This window comes from Salvelinus fontinalis, chromosome 28 (assembly GCF_029448725.1).
Source record: "Salvelinus fontinalis isolate EN_2023a chromosome 28, ASM2944872v1, whole genome shotgun sequence".
Taxonomy (NCBI): Eukaryota; Metazoa; Chordata; class Actinopteri; order Salmoniformes; family Salmonidae; genus Salvelinus; species Salvelinus fontinalis.
Window position 1 is genome coordinate 14479679 of NC_074692.1, and position 23996 is coordinate 14503674.

At 44.5% G+C, this 23996-nt stretch overlaps 1 protein-coding gene across 1 annotated transcript in view; it reads left to right on the plus strand.

The window, feature by feature from the left end:
• Positions 1-23996, plus strand: part of LOC129826234 (hemicentin-1-like) — a 77668-nt gene that overhangs the window by 20247 nt on the left and 33425 nt on the right. Inside the window, exons 7-25 of the mRNA XM_055886736.1 lie at positions 52-172; positions 255-518; positions 618-762; positions 1563-1684; positions 2027-2299; positions 2793-2934; positions 3253-3380; positions 4154-4267; positions 4410-4568; positions 4775-4969; positions 6060-6155; positions 6332-6459; positions 6551-6695; positions 7032-7144; positions 7713-7872; positions 8071-8230; positions 9869-9996; positions 10135-10386; positions 13794-13877. Coding sequence (XP_055742711.1) covers positions 52-172; positions 255-518; positions 618-762; positions 1563-1684; positions 2027-2299; positions 2793-2934; positions 3253-3380; positions 4154-4267; positions 4410-4568; positions 4775-4969; positions 6060-6155; positions 6332-6459; positions 6551-6695; positions 7032-7144; positions 7713-7872; positions 8071-8230; positions 9869-9996; positions 10135-10386; positions 13794-13877 — 2929 coding nt within the window. The remainder of the gene's footprint in view (positions 1-51; positions 173-254; positions 519-617; positions 763-1562; positions 1685-2026; positions 2300-2792; positions 2935-3252; positions 3381-4153; positions 4268-4409; positions 4569-4774; positions 4970-6059; positions 6156-6331; positions 6460-6550; positions 6696-7031; positions 7145-7712; positions 7873-8070; positions 8231-9868; positions 9997-10134; positions 10387-13793; positions 13878-23996) is intronic.

Genomic DNA, 23996 nt, shown 5'->3' on the forward strand with positions numbered 1-23996 from the left:
TAGTCACCTCTGAGACAAAATACAACAACTGAATGTCCTGTCTATGTCCAGGTGGGCTGCGGTGGCCGCCACACTCTGAGAGTTACAGGGGTCAGCAATCTGGACTTCCGGGCTGGGTTCTCCAGTATACCAGTGTCTGAGTTCAACCATACCAGGGAGAGACCCATCAAAGGTAATGTGTGCATGCATTTTTATATCTTTGTATGTATACGTGATTGCATTGAATAACATTGGGCTCCCCTCCCCTTCCAAAGGAGTTCCAGCCCATGTGTTGCTGAAATGTACAGGACTGAAGCAGCCAGGTCAGCTGACTCACATGGAGTTAGTTTCAGGTTCAGGACGCTCCCTACGCACCCTCCCCGTGCCTCTGCCCTCTGACAGGGGCAGCCAAGGACTCTGGAGTGTCCCAGAATTTCGCACTCCTTCCCAAAGCTTCTTCCTCAAGGTGACAGGGAAGGATGAGGAAGGATACCGCTTCCAGAGGTTGTCCAGTGTCTCCTATACAAACATCATCCCATGTAAGAGATCCCTCTCCTCAGTCTCCTTCCTAGTGTCTCCAAGACAGACCTAGTCCTTTGTGTGACCTCTTCCCTCCTCTCTTTTTTGTCATGACAAAGATCCCCCAGCGGTGAGCATGCCCAAGGTGGTGAACGGCTTTTATATGCAGCCCGCTATGATTGGCTGTTCGGTAGAGAGCGAAGTTCCCTATTGGCTGAGGTTCACCAGGAGTGGAGTTGCTATTGGGGAGGAGAAGTTGTTCCAGTGAGTCTCCGTCTGTTCTGTTTGTTGAACACACTATAACACACTATAACACACCATAACACACTATAACACACTATGAACACAATATAACACACTATGACACAATATGGCACACTATAACACACTATGACACACTATAACACACTATAACACCCTATGAACACACTATGCCACACTATAACACACATAACACACTATGAACACACTATGCCACACTATAACACACTATGAACCCACTATGAACACACTATAACACACTATGAACCCACTATGAACACACTATAACACACTATGAACACACTGAACACACTATGAACAAACTATAACACACTGAACACACTATAACACACTATGAACACACTATAACACACTATAACACTTGACTTGCCCTCCTTTTGGATGGAATAGCCATATGCACTCAATACCCACTGTAAAACAGCTAATTAGGTCATGGGGTATGTATGACACAGTGCACTGTTTGCAGTTACCAGCTCTGCAAGACATTATTGCCGATAGACTCGGTTGCCTTTTATTGCTGCATCAATCAGGAGACGGGTATACACAGTAGATTTTGTGTACATTACGCATTCGATTGTGTCATCTTGGAAAATTAACAAAGCATTATTTCTTTCTCCCTCTGTTCTGACACTCTGTTTTGAATTACATACATGAAATAATGCCGACCTCCGACGAGAGGTATTCGCTGTGTCTGTGCCAGAGAGGCTAATTTGTCAATGGTGTAAGACAGTATCATGTTCCAATCATCACTCACCTGTCAGCGAACTGTTCATGTGTCTCAGGTTCTCTGGCAAAGCATTTTGGGAAATTACACATGCCTCAGGTGAGGATGAGGGTCCGTACGAGTGCATCGCTCAGAGCAGTGCAGGACTGGGACGAGCGCTCACACAGCTGACCGTGAGAGGTATGTCAGAACACACCGACACACACGCGCGCACACACACACACACACACACACACACACACACACACACACACACACACACACACACACACACACACACACACACACACACACACACACACACACACACACACACACACACACACACACAGATCACTTACAGTACTGTAGTAGCTAGTCAAAGCTTTCCAAAATACTTATCTTATTTATATATTGCTGATACCACTTTGAAACAAAACATGTAATTCCAAATGATTCAATTGACAGTAAAATTAACTGTTTTGTCCCTGCTCGTAGTGTGTTGTTTGTCTCACTGTGTTGACTGTGTTTTCCATGAGACAGAGCCTCCTCCGGTGCTGAAGGCCCCACTGAACGTGAGCTCTACTGTGGGGGCCGTGGCTGTGCTGGCCTGCCAGGTGGAAGGCTCCATGCGCCACAACCTGACTTGGCAGCGGGCAGGCCTCACTATCTTGGCCCACTCCGGGAGGGTCAGGGTCCTGCCCAACTCCTTCCTGGAGATCAATGAGGTGCAGCCCCAGGATGCCGGCCAGTACCAATGTGTGGCCACCAATGCCAACGGAGACAGCCGAGTCACAGTGTGGCTGCTCGTCCCAGGTACTGTAGCTCACCGCACTCCAACCACACTGTACCGATCATCTGCTTAAACACTAAACACACCAGGGCATCCTCCATACCTCCTCCAGGCCTCTGGCATCTGCTTTCCATTACTGCCTTAGTAGCATGACTGGCCCCATCTAATTATATTGATGCATTTTTTATCCACTTCTCCAGAAACGCTCCCAGTCAGAACATGTTTCAAATCAGTCCAATTGATGCAAGTCGAAAATTGCAGCTTCTATGATGGGCATGGACTCAGATGCTTGTAATGCGTTTGCAAAGGACAAACAAATCTGAAACATGTGTCTGACTGTGATCTGCTGTGATCATGATGTCAGGCCCTCCTGGTCAATCACGCTCTGCCCCCAGACTAGCAGAGGTTTACCACTGCTTAGCCATGATCTGCCTGTAAGAAATGATTACTCATACAAACATGACTGGGACATGAGCCATCAGCTCTTTCCTATGGATCCTCTCTGTCTCTCTGCAGAGGCCCCTTCTGTGGTAGTCAGACCCCAGAGACAAGCCTTCTCCAGGGGGTCTGAGGTCCGCCTCGTCTGCACAGCGTCCGGCTCCCCCGCTCCGCAGCTCTTCTGGAGTCATGGAAACATGTTCCTCACTAATCGGCCAAGGTAAAGGAACTCTTAGCCCACTCAACACCTACACGACAGCAGCTGCAGAGAGTTGTTTGATTCTATTTTAACAGCCTACCATGAATATACAAATGTCACATCTCGTTTGCTTCATTTTACAGTTACAGCTAACCACAAACTATATTATTCCAGATTTTTGGTAAATTTACGTGATATGGCTGCAATAAATACATTTTCAAAAGAGATTGGACATACTTGGACATCTAGTGATGAATTTCACCAAGACACCTGTATTTGTAATCATCTAAATCAATTAAAATGAATTCCCATGAATGATGTCTGTCTTACATAATACAGGATGAGTCTATCCAACCATGGAGGTCTAACAATCAGAGATGCCCTCCCCGAGGATGCTGGGAACTACACCTGCCTGGCAACCAACGAGGCTGGAACCGCCACTCAGACTGTGTCTCTCAATTATGCAGGTGGGTAGAGATGCCTATCAGTTCCAGTCCTATTATAGGTTTAGTGAGATAGCACTATAAAGGCTGTGATGTGGGCTTTCCATTTAAAGACTAGTTCTTTACCACTTTTACCCCACGCATATATTTTCAGTTCAGAGTAGGGTCACTTGGTTTCTGTGAGAGAACTTTTGTTGAGTGCTGTTTGAATTAATGTCTACCTGATCCATCGTGTTTGGGCTATGTTATCTAGCTGTGAGGAGAGCTTAGATTGACAGTGGCATATTTCCCCGTCTTTCACAGTGGGTTATAGCTTCCCTGTGTTGGCAGGGTTGACAGTCCTCAGGATGTATTTTTAGCCTTGCTGTTATTGACTGCTTGACAGAGGGCATAGCACTGATGGACCATGGCAGCTTCTCCCTGGTGTGTGCTTGTATAATACTCACTTTTGTCTGGGAGTGTCATTTTGAACAACACTGATCTGTCAAGACACCATGAAGCTGGCTCTGGCAGGATGCATCATCACATCCTTTCAGCTGTCTCTCTCTCTGGGCTCCTGTAGAGCTTGTCCATGTCACGTCTCTGCAGACGTACAAAGCGTGTGAAATGTCAGACAGCGATACTTCTATTTTTACCTCCTGTCTGGGCCGCTGCCCAATTGACTGAATTCAATTCCCAATAATTTGCTATTCCGATCACGTATAGCATTGTGAGCACGTCTGACGATTTGGTAGATAATACAAACGTTTTGATCATGTTTATTATTTAAGCTTTATCTTGGTTCACCCTTCATACAGAGGAACCAAGTATCTGGGTGGTGAAACAGGTTGTGATGGTGGCAGTTGGAGGTGATGCGACTCTGGAGTGCCGAGCCACTGGAGTTCCTCTTCCTCTGGTCAAATGGTCCAAAGGTAAAACACTGATCACTTGTGGAATACGTTGCCAATAGTACACTAGATAGGATTATATCTAATCACTTGTTTAATCTGTTATGATAAATGACATTCATTAGGTCGGTATTTGTCTGTGTGTCCTTTTCTTGTCATTTCTCAGGTGATCTACAGGTGGGCTCGGTTCCTTTTGCTGAGCAGGACGTGCATCACGGGACGCTGCAGATCCAAGGGGTGCAGGAGATGGATGCTGGGGAGTACAGCTGTGTGGCCAGTAACCCTGCTGGAACCTCGTCTGCTACTGTGTTCCTGGAGGTCGGAGGTGAGGGCAGCCATTTTAGGCTTACTGAATTAATGCCACTTTCAGATAACCAGTAATAATGGTAAGACATTTCATCCTTTATCTAAACCAAGCAGGTGTAATACAGAATATTGATGTATTTTGAACAGAGTAGTTCTATGTCCTTTTTATACACTGTATTTGATTATAGAGAACTTCACGTTGATCTCCCACTCTTTCTTCCACAGCGGCCCCTCTATTCTCAGAAACCCCAGTTGACATGACAGTGGATGTGGGGGAAAATGTCACGCTGCCCTGTGTAGCCCGTGGTTTCCCCTTGCCTACAGTTACCTGGCGTCTAAAGGATGGTAGAGCGATCATCTCTGAAGCGTACAGCAGCGGTGGCACGGTGCAACTAGAAACAGGACATCTCCTGATCCAGGGTGAGTCTTATGTCCCTTTCCCACTATTCTTCTTTACACTATTACACTATCCCACTATCCCAATAATGAGTTCCTTACCAAAACAGCAGGCACCAAAGAGACCACAGCCCTCCATTGGCACCAAGTGGGTGACTGGCATGGCTGACATTCTTTGGGTTCATAAACATAGAAGAGGTGGAGCACCTCAGGTCAGGATAAAGCTGGCACTGCTGAATGAATAGAGTGTCTCCCCTTTCTCCCTCAGCGAGGGGAACTGAGGCGCTTTGAGGGCCTTAGAGAATTGACAGAGACTTTTATGTCAAGTTAGGGGTGAGTGAAGTTCAACTGTATAATGTGGATATAATATGCCTTGGTCAGAGGGAGGAAGGGAGGGAGAAACAGAGAAGAGAGAGAGAGAGAGAGAGAAAGAAAGAGAGTGGTTGGTATATCTATCCACAGCTCAGATCCTAAATGTTTCTAGGCTGGGTTCTTTTTTGTTGGGGAGGGAGAAACAGTAGTATTTGCATGACGAAGTGGACTTCCATCACTGGCCCCATCTGTGTCTATGTGCTGATCTGATTGTCTTAAATGGCAGCAGATGTTTCTGTCTTTACCCGGTATTGTTTAAAGAAAGAGAGTCCAGTGGTCTCTTTATTAATGTCTCAGATATGTAGGCTACATATTGTACACGCATTGGACAACTTCGTTTTCACCGTTTACTCTTCACATGAGTTGACATCAGCCATTTAGACACTTGCAATGTAATCATGTTTTCATTTGTCATCATGTGGTCTAAGTAAAATATACTGTTTAGGACATGTTATATAGGCAGCTATACTACATTGTGTCTAATTGTATTGATCAATTTTTTTATGAATCCTAATGACATTATAAATAAACCAAGAGAATGCCTGTAGATGATTGAGACAGAGTTGATGAAATCTTAGAATGATTCTAGCTAGTATGCACTTGTCTATTCTTAATTCCATTACTTGCACACGTAACCTGTCTCATACTGTGGTTTGCATGGAGATGCCATCCTATAAGTGGAATCTGTATTTATTTGATCATGATAACAGTATTCTCAGAGTAACTATGCATCTGTCCACAGATGTCTGGTTGGATGATGAAGGCCTGTATGTCTGTGAGGCCAAGAATCAGTTCGGAACCATCAGGACTGAGGCCAGAGTCAGTGTCAGTGGACTGGGTATGAACTCGTGTTTGTGTTCAGTCTTACATTTCTCTGCTGATAGATAACACCAGTATCCATTGCTGCCACACCCCATAATAGTTTCAGTTTGATCCTACATTATTTGATCAGCTGCTGCTTTGTATTTTGGTCTGTCTGCTCATGTAATGATATCCTCCCGTTTTGTCCAACAGAGCCCCCTCTTTTGGCACATGGTGCCCCAGTCATCACCACTGGGATTGGTCAGTCCCTGAGCATACCCTGCATGCTATTGGATGGAATACCTCTGCCAGAGAGACACTGGACCCACAATGGAAACCAAGTGAGGATGACCTGTCCTGAATAATCCTACATTACTACTTCTCAGAATGTGTGTTTATCATTGCCTAAAATTATCCATTGCTGTTCCCTAGCTGCAGCTGAGTGGCAGAAAGTTCCTGAGGAGCGATGGCAGCCTGTACTTAGAGAGGGCACTCCCAGAGGATGCTGGGATGTATGTTTGCACTGCGGTGAACGTAGCCGGGTCGGTCAACACATCAGTCAGCCTGGAAGTCCATGGTGAGAGGAGATACGGTTTACAGAATGGTCAAAGGGCTATGGCAGATCCTCTATAGTCATGGACCATCTAATTAGCGTAGGGATGTGCTGACTATTACTATGGGAATACAACATATTGAGCAACTTGTAACTTGAGCACCCTGCGGTGTTATAGTTGAGAGAGTGTTTCATCTACTGCATGCTTTGATGAAGTCATTTTGTCCATAGACAATAATGACAGATTAGGGTTCATCAACAAGTTGTAATGAAGATGATTTGAGCTAAATCAAGTGATAATTCTGCTCCCCTTGTTGTCCATGCTCAGTAGACAGCTGTACTTGTGACCTACTTTCCCAGTGCCCCCAGAGATCAGCGCTGGTCCATACCACTACATAGCCAACGAGGGTGTGGCCATCACCCTGTCATGTGAGTCCAGCGGAGTTCCCAAGCCAACTGTTGTCTGGTCCAAGGTAGGCTGCTATGCTTTCTTCTCTGAAGCTGTTTTTTCTTTAATGATGGTTTTGGCTCCATCATACGTGTGACAAATGGCCTTTGACAAATCGCATAATTTAGCACAAGGGAATCTAGTGGGGATTGCAATCACAGCCCATCCATCTTAAGATGAATGGCCACTAACATCATGTAAATAACCTTTAAACTAATATAACACTTGTGTATATATTATAAGGCTGCCTGTGTCAAGGAATGTTTATTCATAGCCTCGTTCCATACATTCTCAGATTAATACACTAGAGTCAAGTAAATTTATATTCTTGTCAGGTGAAAGTGAGTCTGCAAAAGTCATTTTGTGTTAAAAAAAGAAGGGGAAGTAGTACCCTGTGAGTGTGTGTGTGTGTGTGTGTGTGTGCGTGCGTGCGTGTCTGAGAGAGAGAGAGAGTTTAGTTTGGGAAGGGGGCTCGGCTCTGTAATTATAGCAAGCATCAGAAGTGAATTTGGGCATTGAACCTTTGGCCTAGTTATGTGTCCCAGTGCTGTTGAGTGTGTATCTGGGCCTCACTCTACCTGCTCTTCCCTCAGGGAAGGGAGCCCAAGCCCAGAGACAGGTCCTCCCCCCAGTCAGACTCTGATGGCTTCCTCCATATCCTCAACCTCACTGCAGAAGATGCAGGCATATATATTTGCACAGCCACCAGTGCAGTGGGCTACACCAGCCGTGAGATCAAGCTTAGTGTCAACAGTAAGGGCTGCACATTAACTTACAGCAAAGGCTGTCCAGTGCGTGATGTCAATGGCCTCTCTCCAAAGTGTTTCATTGATAGAGGAAGTACTGTGTAAAAAACAATCATAAGGCATTTGACATGTTTAGATTACAAAAAGTTGTATGCTTAAGAGCAGACCTGCCTCTGTAAAAATAGAATGTTTCCCTTTCCCACAGCCAAGCCTAAGATCGTAGGTGTGAGTGGTGAGGAGAACACGGTGAAACTGGCTGCTGAGGTGGGCTCTGAGGTCATCCTCCCTTGTGAGGTCCAGGGCAGTCCCTCTCCTCTGGTCACATGGAGCAGGAACGGCCAGCCAATCCCTCCAGTCACTGCCTGGTAAGAGGAAGACCCATGGTTACATAAGAATGTAGCAACAATGCAGTGAAATGGTAATAGGCAATAAAAGGTAAGTTTCTCACCATACCAAGGCGATTACTTTACCCCTGACTTAACTGACTAACCTTTTACAAGGGACAAGGGATTGAATCCGGCTGCTATCTAAAGCAGACGTTAACTGTTGGAGCTCATTTAGTGGTGCCTTTTGAAGCGGCAGAGGCAGCAGCCTGGCGCTGGGCTGTGTGTTGCGTGTGTGTAGTCGTATGGAACAACTTCTCTGAGGAAGAACATATGGTTACACATGACTCTCTCATCCCTGAATCTGTGGTCACTCAGCACAGGCTTCCCTGTCTGGTGGAGTCTGTCTATAGGGCACAGACTAGAGATGACAGTGAAACCCACTGGCCATGACCAGTCCCTATGTCTCTGGAGGAACTGTGTGACAGTGTTGAAAGCTGTGGTAGTGGTGGAATGAGGATGCTTATGTGGGGCCAGGAAGGAGTGGGGGACAGGGAGGGAGGAGAGCGGGAGGGGTGTGCAGACGGGAAGTAGGGAGAAGACTGACAGAAGAAGATAAAAAAGTACAGCCTGTTTGACGTCTGGCTCCCCTGTGGATCTTCTGCCATAAAAGAGCATGTCTTCTCCTTACTCTTTACCAGCCCTGGCTGTCTGATGAGAATAACACACCTCCACCAACAACCCCTTCAGCCCTCAGCACTGGAGCGGACAGATGCATTCTCTCCATTCAGGAGTCTATCTGCCCCCCATCCTTTGGTGTAAGCAGGGAGAAACTGATTGTTTTTAATAACTCAGTCAGTGGGTGTTCTGAGTGTCTGCTGCCGTAGCCCTGTTCTTCTCCACCACCTCCACCGCAGGCCCCAGCGCTGCAAACAGACGAGAGAGAGAGAGAGAGAGAGAGAGAGAGAGAGAGAGAGAGAGATAGAGAGAGAGAGAGAGAGAAGCTGGAGAGTAGAAGAGTGCTAGCCCACACTGGGTCAGTCGGGGAGGCTAGGGAGCTGCACTCAGACCTCTCTGATAAGCCCAATTTGTCCCAGTCAGCCTGTGTCAGCATGTATACACAGATGAGGCTGTATGTTGGGTCCATGTTTCCAGTTTGTGCTCAGCTCCCTGCTCGCTACTAAGGTGACTTAGAACTGCTTTACTTCTCAGTAGAGACTGACCGCTGCTGAGCCAGTCATTCAGTTTCTATGATGTATGCTACTGGTTGGGTTTGGAGCAGTAGGGGAGCAGAGTGTTTCAGCCACATGTGCAGTGTTGAAATATAGGGCTGTTTGTGGTTCCAGATCATTTCCAAACATGTTATTGATATAATTTTAGTTGCTTAGCAGAGAAACGTATAAATCTCAGAGCATTGTTTACATTTGTGCATATTATCCATTTCTGCAGCTGGGTGTAGTTCTGCTGGGGATTTCAGTTCAGTTGAGAAGTTCAGTTACTATTATGCAATGTGAATGGTATTATAAAAGCCAGAACTACACAGGCATGTACAGCACGCACACATGCACACACTCACACATATTCACAAAAACGTAAACAGGGTTGAGGATTTCCAGTGTGACTCCACTGTGAGTAACAGTGTTATACTCAGCCTGACCTCTGACCTCTCTCCATGTCCAGGTTCACTGTGCTTCCTTCTGGCTCTCTGAAGATCACCGATGTCCGACTGATTGATAGTAAACTTTACACCTGCTCAGCAGAAAATCCAGCCGGCAACGTGTCCCTCAACTACAATTTACACATACAAGGTATCTCGTTATGGATTCTCACTTTGTAGGTGCTATGTGAACTTGAGATCTGACAGCCTTTTTCACTTCACTGTTCAAGATGATGTCATGCATCTAATAGATATCATGAGACACAAATCTTGTTTGTTTCTTTCCCAGTTAAGCCCAAGATCCAGGCAGCTCCGTCCCTGCTGAAGGCGCTGATAGGCCAGACGGTGTTTCTGCCGTGTGTGGTTCAGGGGGAGCCCAGCCCTGAGATCAGCTGGTTCCACAACGGACGTCCTGTCGGGGCGAGGGACACTGCAGCCCTCAGAATCCACAGGGCCAGCCTCACTGACCAGGGCACCTACAGCTGTGTGGCCAAGAACACTGCTGGACAGGATACCATGGAGGTCAAACTGGAGGTGCTAGGTGAGGCATCTGATTCATCAATGATGCAGCTTTTCTCTCCTAATATACTGTACATCTATTTATTTATCCATTCATCAGATCAGCCCAAGCACTCCGCGAACAATTTCCACAGACTGATACACAATAGTGTCATTGTCAATAGTGTTGAAAAAGGCTCACACAGAACTGACTGTAACAGTATACCTAAAACAGATATTTAACAGTTTCACATTGAGGAAAACACGGTCCCAGCTTAACCCAATGAGTCCCATCGTAACGCCGGCATATTTTGGACGTCTAAACCCTTTTTAACATTGTGAGTTTGAGCTTCTGGGTTGTACCATTGGATTTGTCTATTTAGTCTGCAACCGTAGATACCAAGTCTCTGTGACTAACGGAGGCTGAGCTAGAGCGGTGTTTGTGTGACAAAGGCGGATCCCGAAGGGGCCCGGGGCCGGGTCTTTTTAGAAAAATGTCTGTAGAGTCCGAATGGTTTGAGCTACAAACTATCTATGAAAAGCTAAGACCAACACGCACATGTTTTGCTCTATGATGTTCACAAGCTACACAAGACCCATTAGAAGGTAAGGGGTTCTTCTACATGGGAAATCACAGGACATAGCAGAGGTGGGACCAAGTCATTGTTTTACAAGTCACAAGTAAGTCTCAAGTCTTAGCACTCAAGTTCCAAGTCAAGACAGGCAAGTCCGAGTCAAGACCGTCAAGTCTCGAGTCAAGTCTCAAGTCCTAAACTTTTAGTTTCGAGTCCTAAACAAGTCACATTTGGTGAAGAGAACATTATAATACCATTTCATATTTTTAACAAGAGTAATAGTTAGTATATTACATTTACGCAAATCATGAATGCTTTAAAAAATATCTATATTTATTACTTTCCAAATAAACGTTATGTTTCCATGGGAATACATGGGTAGCCATGAGAAAGACCCCCCCCCCCCCCCAGTAGTGATCGACTATCGAGGATCGCTATGGGATGCAATCAGGCGATGTAGGCTTGTACACAATCACCCAACCTTATCACACACACACACACACACACACACACACACACACACACACACACACACACACACACACTCTCTCTCTCTGTGCGGTTACAGTAGGCTAACGTATGTCAATGGTTTTAGGAACAGCAGTAACATCAGGCAGGATTTAGGCTACCAACTGCCTAGCCAGTTGTAGCTCAATCTTGGGTGCAATGATCACGTTCCCGCACTGACTGACTGTGTGGAGGCTCATTGATTTAACGTTACGTTAGCCTACATGATACACTAGTAAAGTAATAAAATATATAGCTGTCGGCTATATTAGCCACGACTTACCATTCTTTGTGCAGCTTCAAATGTCGAACAAAGTTGGAAAATGTTGCGTCTTCGTCTATAATTTTCTTCCCGCATGTTTTGCAAGTTGCAATCCGTTTTTTGTTGATACAGCGTGGTTTTATATCCAAAAATAATAATTTTGGTTATCATCTTTCCAAGGCCTCCATCTGAATTCACCCGCCGACGTTCCTCTGCACTGCCACGCACAACTTTTTCTCAGCTGGCACAATTTGATTGGCTGCTGTCCGATTCAACCTATAATCCGTTAAATGAAGAGTTGATGCGCTGCGCACTTTTTTTAATAGCATCATTTTAAAAAGGTTGGGCTTGGGGAGGGTATCAAGTCAGGTCGAGTCATAAGGCTCAAGTCCAAGTCAAGTCACGAGTCATTAGTGTTAAAGTCAGAGTTGAGTTGGAAGTCATCATGTTTGTGACTCGAGTCAAAGTAATGTGACTCGAGTCCACACCTCTGGGACATAGTGTCCATAATGCTGTAATAAGCTCACATAGTTGCTGTCACAACCTCCAGACAGTTGTCATATTCATTTCCCAGCAAGCAAACCATTTCTGTACTTACAGCATTCATATACATTCATTTTTATCAGGTATTTGCTTTGGCGGACCTTCATTTTTTAAATTTACATTTGTCAATAAAACTCATGAATGCAACTGTTTATGTCAAATGGTAAAACACTTCATTGTGAGGCTGAATATAAGGGTTGGACATGCAGATAAATGAAAGTCAGATAAATGAAAAGCCAATTTTTGCTGGGCTCTCGGGACTGATATGGTAAAAGACAGAATAGATAAGGACAGTTGTCTTTGGAGGTGCTTTCTCTGGAAGCAGCAGCATATGGTCACAATGAAAGTGCAGCTCATGGGGATGTGCAGGGGTGTCATGCACCCCCAAAATCTGAGGAGGCACAAAGAACTTTATGGCTGGGTGGTGGTCTGGAGGGGGGCTAGGCCCCCCCGTTTGTAAATGTGAGAATTTACCTTTTTTTAACCTTTTTCCTGCAATCTAGGCTTATTTTTCTGCATATCTAAGCATTTCTCTTGAGCTGTCTCCATCTTCCTGACTGGTGGTTCTTTTTTTAAAGAAATTAAACATGCTTCTCTGCATCTTTGCTCAGATCTGTGTAAAAGATTGAAAGGAATGTAAGTCTTATTCAGTACATTTAGTTACTGCTCGCTTTTCTAAAGTCTACCTTGCCAGTAGGCGTGCCAGCTAAGATAGTTAGACAAGCTAACTACTCTAACTTGATTGATAGGCTGAAATAGCTTATTGTCAGCTAGTTGTGAAGTTGTCAGATGGGAACATATCTGGGCTAGCTAAAGCCAACTTCATAAAATTGCTAGGTGGCTATAAGTACAGTATTACAGAGAGAAAAAAATAAATATATTTTTTATACAAGACAAATCTGAAGGGGCACGTGACCCTGTATCCCTTATGGGCATGACGCCTCTGGAGATGTGTGCAACTTACTCCTCAGCCTGAAGTGTCCCACTTGCTCCAGCGAATTGCTAGCTTTTCACTTGGATCCGACTGGTAAGATGCTTTAGGAGGGTGGCCACGTGTGCTAACAAGGCAGAGGTCCAGGGTTCGAGCTTCGTGTGAGCTGAATCCGGAGGAAGTGGTACTCGCTAAGCAAGCAGCGTGAGGTCCTTTAAACAAGCAGCCCTATAAACTCCATTCTATTTGACAAGAGCATGGGTCAGTAGGTTAGTGGGTGTTGATTGAGGGGATATTTGACCTTAGAGGTCAGCTTAAGCTGAGGGGAGGATTAGAGGAAGTCAAAGCTGGAGGTTAACGAGTGAGAAGGGGTCAAAGGAGACATGACTCACATTGTCAGGGTCAGTAGCACAACATCTTCACCCCACCGCTAGGATTAACCCTAGCACTCATGTCTTACCTACTACTCTAGCTGAACATTAACACTAAAATCAAGCTTATATCTTATAGAAATCTCAACCTAACTTTGACACATATTATTTACAGTAGCCTTTATAACCCATGACGCTAAATAAACCCTTTGTCTTATTCCCTGTGCTGTCCTAATGCTATATCCTTTATCCTTTACACAGAGGCCCCGTCCTTCGCTGAGCCTGGAGATGCCATCATGGAGAAAGTGTCTAACAGCAAGGTCACCATCCCCTGCCCCGCCGAAGGTAGGATAAGATTTATTTATGTATGTTTTCCGGGGTGATTTGCGATAGAGGGAAACACGTCTGGTGTCAGAAAAAATACACAATTTACACAGCCTGACCAAAGTGAACAAATCCGGTGAATCTTTTTCTGGTAATGTTTTGGATGGAACTGTTTTGTTTCATCATTCCCAGAGCTAGCTCCATATTAAATGTAGGACAAGGTGTGGATTTATCTAGCTACCTTCAAGGCATTGCTCTGCTTTCTCCATAGGGCTTCATTTGTCTGTGGAAACAAATGTGTGTTTCAATACCCCTGCTATCCCAATGGTGTGCTTTCATTCTATTGAATACGGTTTCTGTCTCTATTTTAACATCTTGGTGAAGGGGGAGGTAGCACGCAGCATGGCTGAGAAAGTGTGTGTGTGTTTGAGCATTCTTTCTTATGCGTGGGCCCATTGAACTTCTTGTTTACAGGGTATTTAAATAGGTGTTCAAATCAAATGTGATTTGTCACATGCAGGTGTAGACTAACGGTGAAATGCTTACTTACTGGCCCTTCCTAATGCGTAGAGAAAAAAAGAGAAATAATATAAATATAATAACATGAGGAATAAAATACAACAAGTAATGATAACTTGGCTATATACACAGGGTACCAGTATCGAGTTGTTTGTATGGAGCCGTGCCATGGTAACGGGCATGTTTGAGAAGGTGAGGAGTGGGCTAATACGGACATAGCAGCAGCTGGAACATCATTCTGCCTGAAGATGTGGCTCAGCGGGCCACATCTGCTTTCCTCTCCGCTCTGCGAGGGGACCTGCTGGGAGAGGAATCCTAATTACAGGCTGCTGCTGGCAGATAATAGACAGAGATATCTGGGGTACTCCTCTACTGAGTAGGCTGGCTCCACTGGCCCTCCTTGTAGAGCTTAGACAGGCAGCCACACTGTTACCATTACAGGGTAACTCCCCAAAGAACTCAAAACAACCCCAAACAACCCCCCAAAAAACAAACAACCCCAAACATGAACCTGAAAGAACCCCAAAGTACCCTAAACAATCCAAAAGTACCCTAAACAACCCCAAACAGGTACCCAAAAACAACCTAAACGTACCCAATACAACCCAAAACAACTCAAAAGAACCCAAAAGTACCCAAAACAACCCTAAACAACCCCAAACAACCATAAACAAGTACCCCAAACAACCCAAAAGTACCGCAAAGTCACAAAATACCCAAAAGAACACACAAGCACCCAAAAAGTACCCACAAGAACCCAAAGGTACTCAAAACAACCCCAACATATGCAAAACAACACCAAACAACCCCAAACAGGAACTCCAAACAGCCCAAAAGTACACAAAACAACAAAAACAACCACAAACAGGTACCCAAAACAACCCAAAAGAACTATAAACGGCCAGCCAAAACAACACAAAACCACCCAAATTATAAATTCAGGTTCATGTTTCAGACAGGTCAATAATGGCTTGCTTGATTGGGCTGGTGGTTCACCTCTACAGGCTACAGGGACCCATTTGATTACACATTAGAGATAATCCAGGTCCCTCAAACATCATCCGTGACGTTTCCTGTAAACTGTGACACAATCCTGGTCTCCTGCCATGAATGGAGCGGTCTACAGAGAACAATAGTAATGCCGTCTTTTTGTAGGCACTAACTCCGCGATGGCTCGTTGGCCAAAGCCTACGGGGAAATTCATGTTTTTTGGGGGGGGGTTTGGATAAATGCCGAAAATAAGGCCTGTGGTAAGCACAGACTTAGGAGAGTTTCTACGTTTTATTCTATGAGATAATCTTCATCAGCTAACGTCACTGTTTGTGAATTTTGAAGCATGTATGTGATCAAAACAAGCACATAAAGGCTTCATAATTAAGAAAGTTGACTGACTGATATTCAGGGCTGGTTCCAGGCATAAGTGACATAAGCGGTCCCCGACCGAAAATGGAACTTATTTGGGGTCTCAACTTACTATTGCGAGTAAGAATAGTAGAATACACCAGGTACAATTTAGAAATGTGGTTGTGCATCAGAGGTTTTTCCCTTGTTATGTCAGTCACTGACAGTCACTGAATTAGCCATGTCAGCTAACAATTTTTGATTGGTAGTTAGTTGATTGAAGTAATCATGACCGAATACTGACCGGGCACGTGCCCAGGGGCCCCGACCATCAGGGAGCCCCTATTGATTTTGTTAGTCATTCTCACTTAGATATCATATTAACATGGCATAAGTCATTACAAAAATGTGTTTGATTGCAGGAAATTAGCTTCAAAACTGCAAAAATGTCTCTCTACCCTATTGCAAATTGTATAGAATTGCAAAAAAATTGATGTAAAACATTTGTACACTTCAAATTGACCGCAAGAAGCCCAAAAATATATAATGTTTGACTAAAACATAATAATTTCAAACGTTGATCACGCCGTGTCTCTCTATTATGCGTGGGAGTACTTGGGAACAGATTTCTTAAATTAAAATCACATTGAGCTGATTTCCTGGTGTTTTTTTACAGACTTTTATGTCCCAACAATAAAAATTCTGCATACACATTTTGATTTATTTTTGCTCAGAAAATGTTTGGGGGGGAAATAAAACCCTGGGGAACCCTGTCATAGAACAATACATATAAAATCTTCTAAGCCTGTGTTAATCTTAGACCTTATTTTCTCAGTTTATCCCAAAACCCAATTTTTCCCCATCATTTCCCCCATAGGAATGGCTGAACGAACCAGATGTAACTCGTTTCTGGTTTTTGGGACTACAAGCTGGCAAACTCTATTGGCTAAAGGAATAGCTCTATCGACTCAGAAGAAGCTAGGCTATCATCCTGTGATAACACACTGACCTTATCTATTTCGTACCCAGAGTAACACACAGAGCATTCAAACTACTGGAGAAAACCCCTCACAATCATCTCAAATTGTGTTTTTACACAATAAATGAAACACAGACTACCCCCTGCTAATCTGGAGACTATCGGGTATGTTGTGGTGGACTGCCATTAAAATTGCTTCACGGGAACCTGGTACAATTAAGTTTGTAGTGTGGCTAGCAACTAGATGGCTCTGAATGCACTGGCATGGGGTCAAATCTACTACTAATTACTTATGGACCTAACTAGTTCGCTCTAGTTGTATCCTGATGTCGACAGCAGATGATAGTTGTATTCATAATATGCTGTAGCTAATTTAGCTAGCTAACATACATTTTGAGAAAACAAGTTATATTAACCAGCTAGAGAGCTAGCTAGCATTAGCAATGTTTGGTGGTCAATTCCGGATTCGAAAAATACTCCAACAGCCTCTGCATTTCAGGAATCACAATAGCAAGTACGCCTGGTGCATTCACTGTTATTTAGACATTTAATCAATTGAGCTACGTTTTCTATGAAAACTCTGTTTTGTTATAGGTCTCATTGGCTTTCATGTGCTTGAAATGTGAGCTTGTCCGAGGTGTCGGACTCAACGACGGTTGCTATCCATTGGAGATCTACTATTGGTTGCCCAAAATTCTGGGTCTTGATTTAGCGAAGGGTCAATTTACTGAACTGAAACGGAATTGAACCCAACCCTAACCCTGTCCCTGACCCACACACACAAATATCCCTATCTGCACTCACTCACATACACATTTACCAGAGTAGACAAATAATTATATCCACATGTTCATACACTACATGACCAAAAGTATGTGACACCTGCTCGTCAAACATCTCATTCCAAAATCATCCTCTTAAGGATTAGCCCAGTTTTCTTCAATTTTTGCCTAAAATGACGTACTCAAATCTAACTGCCTGTAGTTCAGGACATGAAGCAAGGATATGCATAGTCTTGATACCACTTGAAAGGAAACACTTTGACGTTTGTGGAAATGTGAAATTAATATAGGAGAATATAACACATTAGATCTGGTAAAAGATAATACATAAAAAAAAACATGCGTTTTTTGGTATTTCTTTGTACCATCGTCAAGCGAAAGGCCATAATGAATTATTCTAGCCCAGGCACAATTTAGACTTTGGCCAGTAGATGGCAGCAGTGTATGGGCAAAGTTTTAGACTGATTCAATGAACCATTGCATTTCTATTCAAAATGTTGTTTCAAGACTGCCCAAATGTGCCTAATTGGTTTATTCATACATTTTCAAGTTGATAATTGTGCACTCTTCTCAAACAATAGCATGGTATTATTTCACTGTAATAGCTACTGTAAATTGGACTGTGCAGTTAGATTAACAAGAATGTAAGCTTTCTGCCATATCAGATATGGCTATGTCCTGGGAATTTTGGGGGTTCTTACCACCTCATGCTAATCATATTAGTCTATGTTTGCTCAACCGTCCCAAGGTCGGGACACCGATCCTGTAGAGAATTTATGGAGAGCAGACATTTGACGTACTGACTTGTTGGAAAGGTGGCATCCTTTGATGGTGCCACATTGAAAGTCACTGAGCTCCTCAGTAAGGCCATTCTACTGTCAATGTTTGTCTATGGATTTTATACACCTGTCAGCAACGGGTGTGGCTGAAGTAGCCGAATCCAGTAATTTGAAGGGGTGTCCACATACTTTTGTATATGTAGTGCAGCTTGTTTTTGCCAATATCTACTATTTCAGTCATTGCTTTTATTATTTCTGCTATTCTGACGATATAGAGTCCTGACCTGAACCCAATATATCACATACCAAACTGAAACGTGAACCTGAACTGATCATTTGGGTGTTTTTGTGTTGTTTTGGCTACCAGTTTGTGGTTCTTTTAAGTACTTTTGGGTTCTTTCGGGTACCCGTTTGTGTTTTTTTTGTGGTTATTTTGGGTACTTTTGGGGGTTATTTCTGAGACTTTTGGGTTGTTTAGGTTACCTGTTTTGGGGTGGTTTGGGGTTATTTGTTGTTGTTTGTGTTTGTTTTGGGTACTTTTGGGTTGTTTTTGTTACTTTTGGGGTCACACTTTATTTGGATAGTCTGGATAGTCCATTTATAGATGCTCTACAGATGGTTATACTATCAACAAACTATCTGATGTTAAGCAACTGCTTACAAAGGTTACGGTTAGGGTTAGGTTTAGGTTTAGAATAAGGGTTAGGGTATGGGTTAAGAGGGTTAGGCCTAGGGTTAGGGCAAGGGTTAAGTTTAGGGTTAGGATGAGAGTTAAGGTTAAGGTTAGGGCTATGGTTAGGGTTAGTAGATAATTAGTTGAAATGTTACTGATAGTATGTAGCTAGGACGATACAGATGGACTATCCAAGTGAAGTGTTACCCCTGTTTCTGAGTGGTTTTGGGTTGTTTTTGGATAACTGTTTGTGGTTGTTTTGTGTACTTTTGGGTTGTTTTGGGTACTTTGGGGGGGTTGTTTTGGGTACTTGTGGGTTGTTTTGGGTACCTGTTTGTGGTTGTTTGTAGTTGTTTTGGGTACTTTGGGATTATTCTAGGTACTTTTGGGTACCTGTTTGGGATTGTTTGGGGTGACTAGTAGGACCTGTTAAGGATCCCTCACAGAGATGTTCACAGCTCCAGGCAGCAGCACTAGGAGCCTTGCCAAGGAAACTAGGAAACAATAGCTTGTTCATCACCCATTGTTTCATATAAATGTATCTGTCTGCATGGATGTTGAATGGGAAGATGAAAGGAGATTCTACCATCAGGAAATTATTATTTTTTTACCAACAGGAACACTTAATGCCCAATAATAGTGGAAGAAAAGTACTTGTTTAAAAAACACATGGAAGAGACAATCGAAGGAAACGTAGTAGACCCTGCAGATAAGTACAAGAAACAGGTTTTAATGAGATGTTTTTACTTTTACACAGAACATCTGTATGCATTTTCTCACAGCAATGAGATAATAAAATTGAGTCAGTGTTCTAAAGTGTAAACATGTGCTCTGCGTGGGACTGGGTGATAACATTACCTTTGGTTCCTCTCTGTGGTTCCTATTTGTCCCCTGAGTTTAGTATTTTTGGACGGGGGATGAAATATGTGTTTAGTTTCCAGTACAGCCTCCTCTCTCTGGTGTTTGGATATGTTCTGTAAATAGAGATGGTACATGGGTTTACTTCCTTGTCTGCTCTTAATGCAAAAAGCTGGACTGGATGTCCACACACCTACAGTTGAAGTCGGAGGTTTACATACACCTTAGCCAAATACATTTAAACTCAGTTTTTCACAATTCCTGACATTTAATCCAAGTAAAAATTCCCTGTCTTAGGTCAGTTAGGATCACCACTTTATCAGAATAATAGTAGAGAGAATGATTCATTTCAGCTTTTATTTCTTTCACCACATTCCCAGTGGGTCAGAAGTTTACGTACACACAATTAGTATTTGGTAGCATTGCCTTTAAATTGTTTAACTTGGGTCAAACATTTCGGGTAGCCTTCCACAAGCTTCCCAGAATAAGTTGGGTGAATTTTGGCCCATTCCTGACAGGGCTGGTGTAACTGAGTCAGGTTTGTAGGCCTCCTTGCTCGCAAACACTCTTTTTCGGTTTTGCCCACAAATTTTCCATAGGAATTGAGGTCAGGGCTTTGTGATGGCCACTCCAATACCTTGACTTTGTTGTACTTAAACCATTTTTCCACAACTTTGGAAGTATGCTTGGGGTCATTGTCCATTTGGAAGACCCATTTGCGAGCAAGCTTTAACTTCCTGACTGATGTCTTGAGATGTTGCTTCAATATATCCACATAATATTCCTCCTCGTGATGCCATCTATTTTGTGAAATGCACCAGTCCCTCCTGCAGCAAAGCACCCCCACAACATAATGCTGTCACCCCCGTGCTTCACGGTTGGGATGGTGTTCTTTGGCTTGCAAGCTTCCCCATTTTCCTCCAAACATAACAATGGTCATAATGGCCAAACAGTTCTATTTTTGTTTCATCAGACCAGAGGACATTTCTTCAAAAATTACGATCTTTGTCCCCATCTGCAGTTGCAAACCGTAGTCTGGCTTTTTTATGGCGGTTTTGGAGCAGTGGCTTCTTCCTTGCTGAGAAGGCCTTTCAGGTTATGTCGATATAGGACTCGTTTTACTGTGGATATAGATACTTTTGTACCTGTTTCCTCCAGCATCTTCACAAGGTCCTTTGCTGTTGTTCTGGGATTTATTTGCACTTTTCGCACCACAGTATGTTCATCTCTAGGAGACAGAACGCGTCTCCTTCCTGAGCGGTATGATGGCTGCGTGATCCCATGGTGTTTATACTTGTGTACTATTGTTTGTACAGATGAACGCGTAACCGTCAGGCGTTTGGAAATTGCTCCCAAGGATGAACCAGACTTGTGGAGGTCTACAATTTTTTTTCTGAGGTCTTGGCTGATTTATTTAGATTTTTCCATGATGTCAAGCAAAGAGGCACTGAGTTTGAAGGTAGGCCTTGAAATACATCCGCAGGTACACCTCCAATTGACTCAAATGATGTCAATTAGCCTATCAGAAGCTTCTAAATCCATGAAATCATTTTCGGGAATCTTCCAAGCTGTTTATGTTATGCTGATGAAGGAGGACCCAAAAGCGACGTAATAGAAACAGAGTCTTTATTCCAGTCTTAAACAAACAATGATTCTCCTGGATATTATCAAAGGTAAATCCAAAACAGGAAACTGAAAACCTCTCGTCAGTAGAGAGGAACGACTGGAGACGCGACCACAGACTGCAGGTCGCTTCAGGAAGGCACAGACCGTAGCTGACATAGACACCTGCTCACACGCAGCATCTGACAAAGGCAAAAACACGACAGGGCGGAACAAGGACACAGAACAGCAAACCTCAAACAAGAATCCGACAAGGACAGAAGCGGAAAACAGAGGGAGAAATAGGGACTCTAATCAGAGGGCAAAATAGGGGACAGGTGTGAAAGAGTAAATGAGGTCGTTAGGAGAATGAGAAACAGCTGGGAGCAAGAACGGAACGATAGAGAGAGAGAGCGGGAGAGGAAGAGAGGGAGGAGGAGAGAGAGGGATAGAAAAAGGGAAAGAACCTAATAAGACCAGCAGAGGGAAGCACAGGGACAAGACATGATGATCAAAGACAAAACATGACAGTACCCCCCCACTCACCGAGCGCCTCCTGGCGCACTCGAGGAGGAACCCTGGCGGCAACGGAGGAAATCATCAATCAACGAACGGTCCAGCACGTCCCGAGATGGAACCCAACTCCTCTCCTCAGGACCGTAACCCTCCCAATCCACTAAGTACTGGTGACCACATCCCCGAGAACGCATGTCCATGATCCTCCGTTCCTTGTAAATAGGTGCGCCCTCGACAAGGACGGGAGGGGGGGAGGGAAGACGAACGGGGGCGCGAAGAAAAGGCTTGACACAAGAGACATGGAAGACAGGGTGGACGCGACGAAGATGTCGCGGAAGAAGCAGTCGCACAGCGACAGGATTAACGACCTGAGAGACACGGAACGGACCAATGAACCGCGGAGTCAACTTGCGAGAAGCTGTCGTAAGGAAAAGGTTACGAGTGGAAAGCCACACTCTCTGACCGCGACAATACCTAGGACTCTTAATCCTACGTTTATTGGCGGCTCTCACAGTCCTCCCCGCAGACGAAGGCAGACCGGTAATAAAGTCTAAGTCGATGTGAGACCATGGTCGAGAAGGAATGGGAAGCGGTCTGAGACGACCGGCAGGAGGAGAGTTACCTGACTTAGTCTGCGCGCAGTCCGAACAAGCAGCCACGAAACGGCGCGTGTCCCGCTCCTGAGTAGGCCACCAAAACCGCTGGCGAATAGAAGCAAGCGTACCCCGAACGCCGGGGTGGCCAGCTAACTTGGCAGAATGAGCCCACTGAAGAACAGCCAGACGAGTAGAGACAGGAACGAACAGAAGGTTACTAGGACAAGCGCGCGGCGACGCAGTGTGAGTGAGTGCTTGCTTTACCTGTCTCTCAATTCCCCAGACAGTCAACCCGACAACACGCCCTTCAGGGAGAATCCCCTCGGGGTCGGTAGAAGCCACAGGAGAACTAAAGAGACGGGATAAAGCATCAGGCTTGGTGTTCTTATTTCCCGGACGATAGGAAATCACGAACTCGAAACGAGCGAAAAACAACGCCCAACGAGCTTGACGTGCATTAAGTCGTTTGGCAGAACGGATGTACTCAAGGTTCTTATGGTCAGTCCAAACGACAAAAGGAACGGTCGCCCCCTCCAACCACTGTCGCCATTCGCCTATGGCTAAGCGGATGGCGAGCAGTTCGCGGTTACCCACATCATAGTTGCGTTCCGATGGCGACAAGCGATGAGAAAAGTAAGCGCAAGGATGGACCTTATCGTCAGACTGGAAGCGCTGGGACAGAATGGCTCCCACGCCCACCTCTGAAGCGTCAACTTCGACAATGAATTGTTTAGTGACGTCAGGAGTAACAAGGATAGGGGCGGATGTAAAACGCTTCTTGAGGAGATCAAAAGCTCCCTGGGCGGAGCCGGACCACTTAAAGCAAGTCTTGACAGAAGTCAGAGCTGTGAGAGGGGCAGCCACCTGACCGAAATTACGAATGAAACGCCGATAGAAATTAGCGAAACCGAGAAAGCGCTGTAACTCGACACGTGACTTAGGAACGGGCCAATCGCTGACAGCCTGGACCTTAGCGGGATCCATCTGAATGCCTTCAGCGGAAATAACAGAACCGAGAAAAGTGACAGAGGAGACATGAAAGGCACACTTCTCAGCCTTCACGTAGAGACAATTCTCTAAAAGGCGCTGAAGTACACGTCGAACGTGCTGAACATGAATCTCGAGTGACGGTGAAAAAATCAGGATATCGTCAAGGTAAACGAAAACAAAGATGTTCAGCATGTCTCTCAGTACATCATTAACTAATGCCTGAAAGACAGCTGGAGCATTAGCGAGACCGAACGGCAGAACCCGGTATTCAAAATGCCCTAACGGAGTGTTAAACGCCGTTTTCCACTCGTCCCCCTCTCTGATGCGTACGAGATGGTAAGCGTTACGAAGGTCCAACTTAGTAAAGAACCTGGCTCCCTGCAGCATCTCGAAGGCTGACGACATAAGGGGAAGCGGATAACGATTCTTAACCGTTATGTCATTCAGCCCTCGATAATCCACGCAGGGGCGCAGAGTACCGTCCTTCTTCTTAACAAAGAAAAAC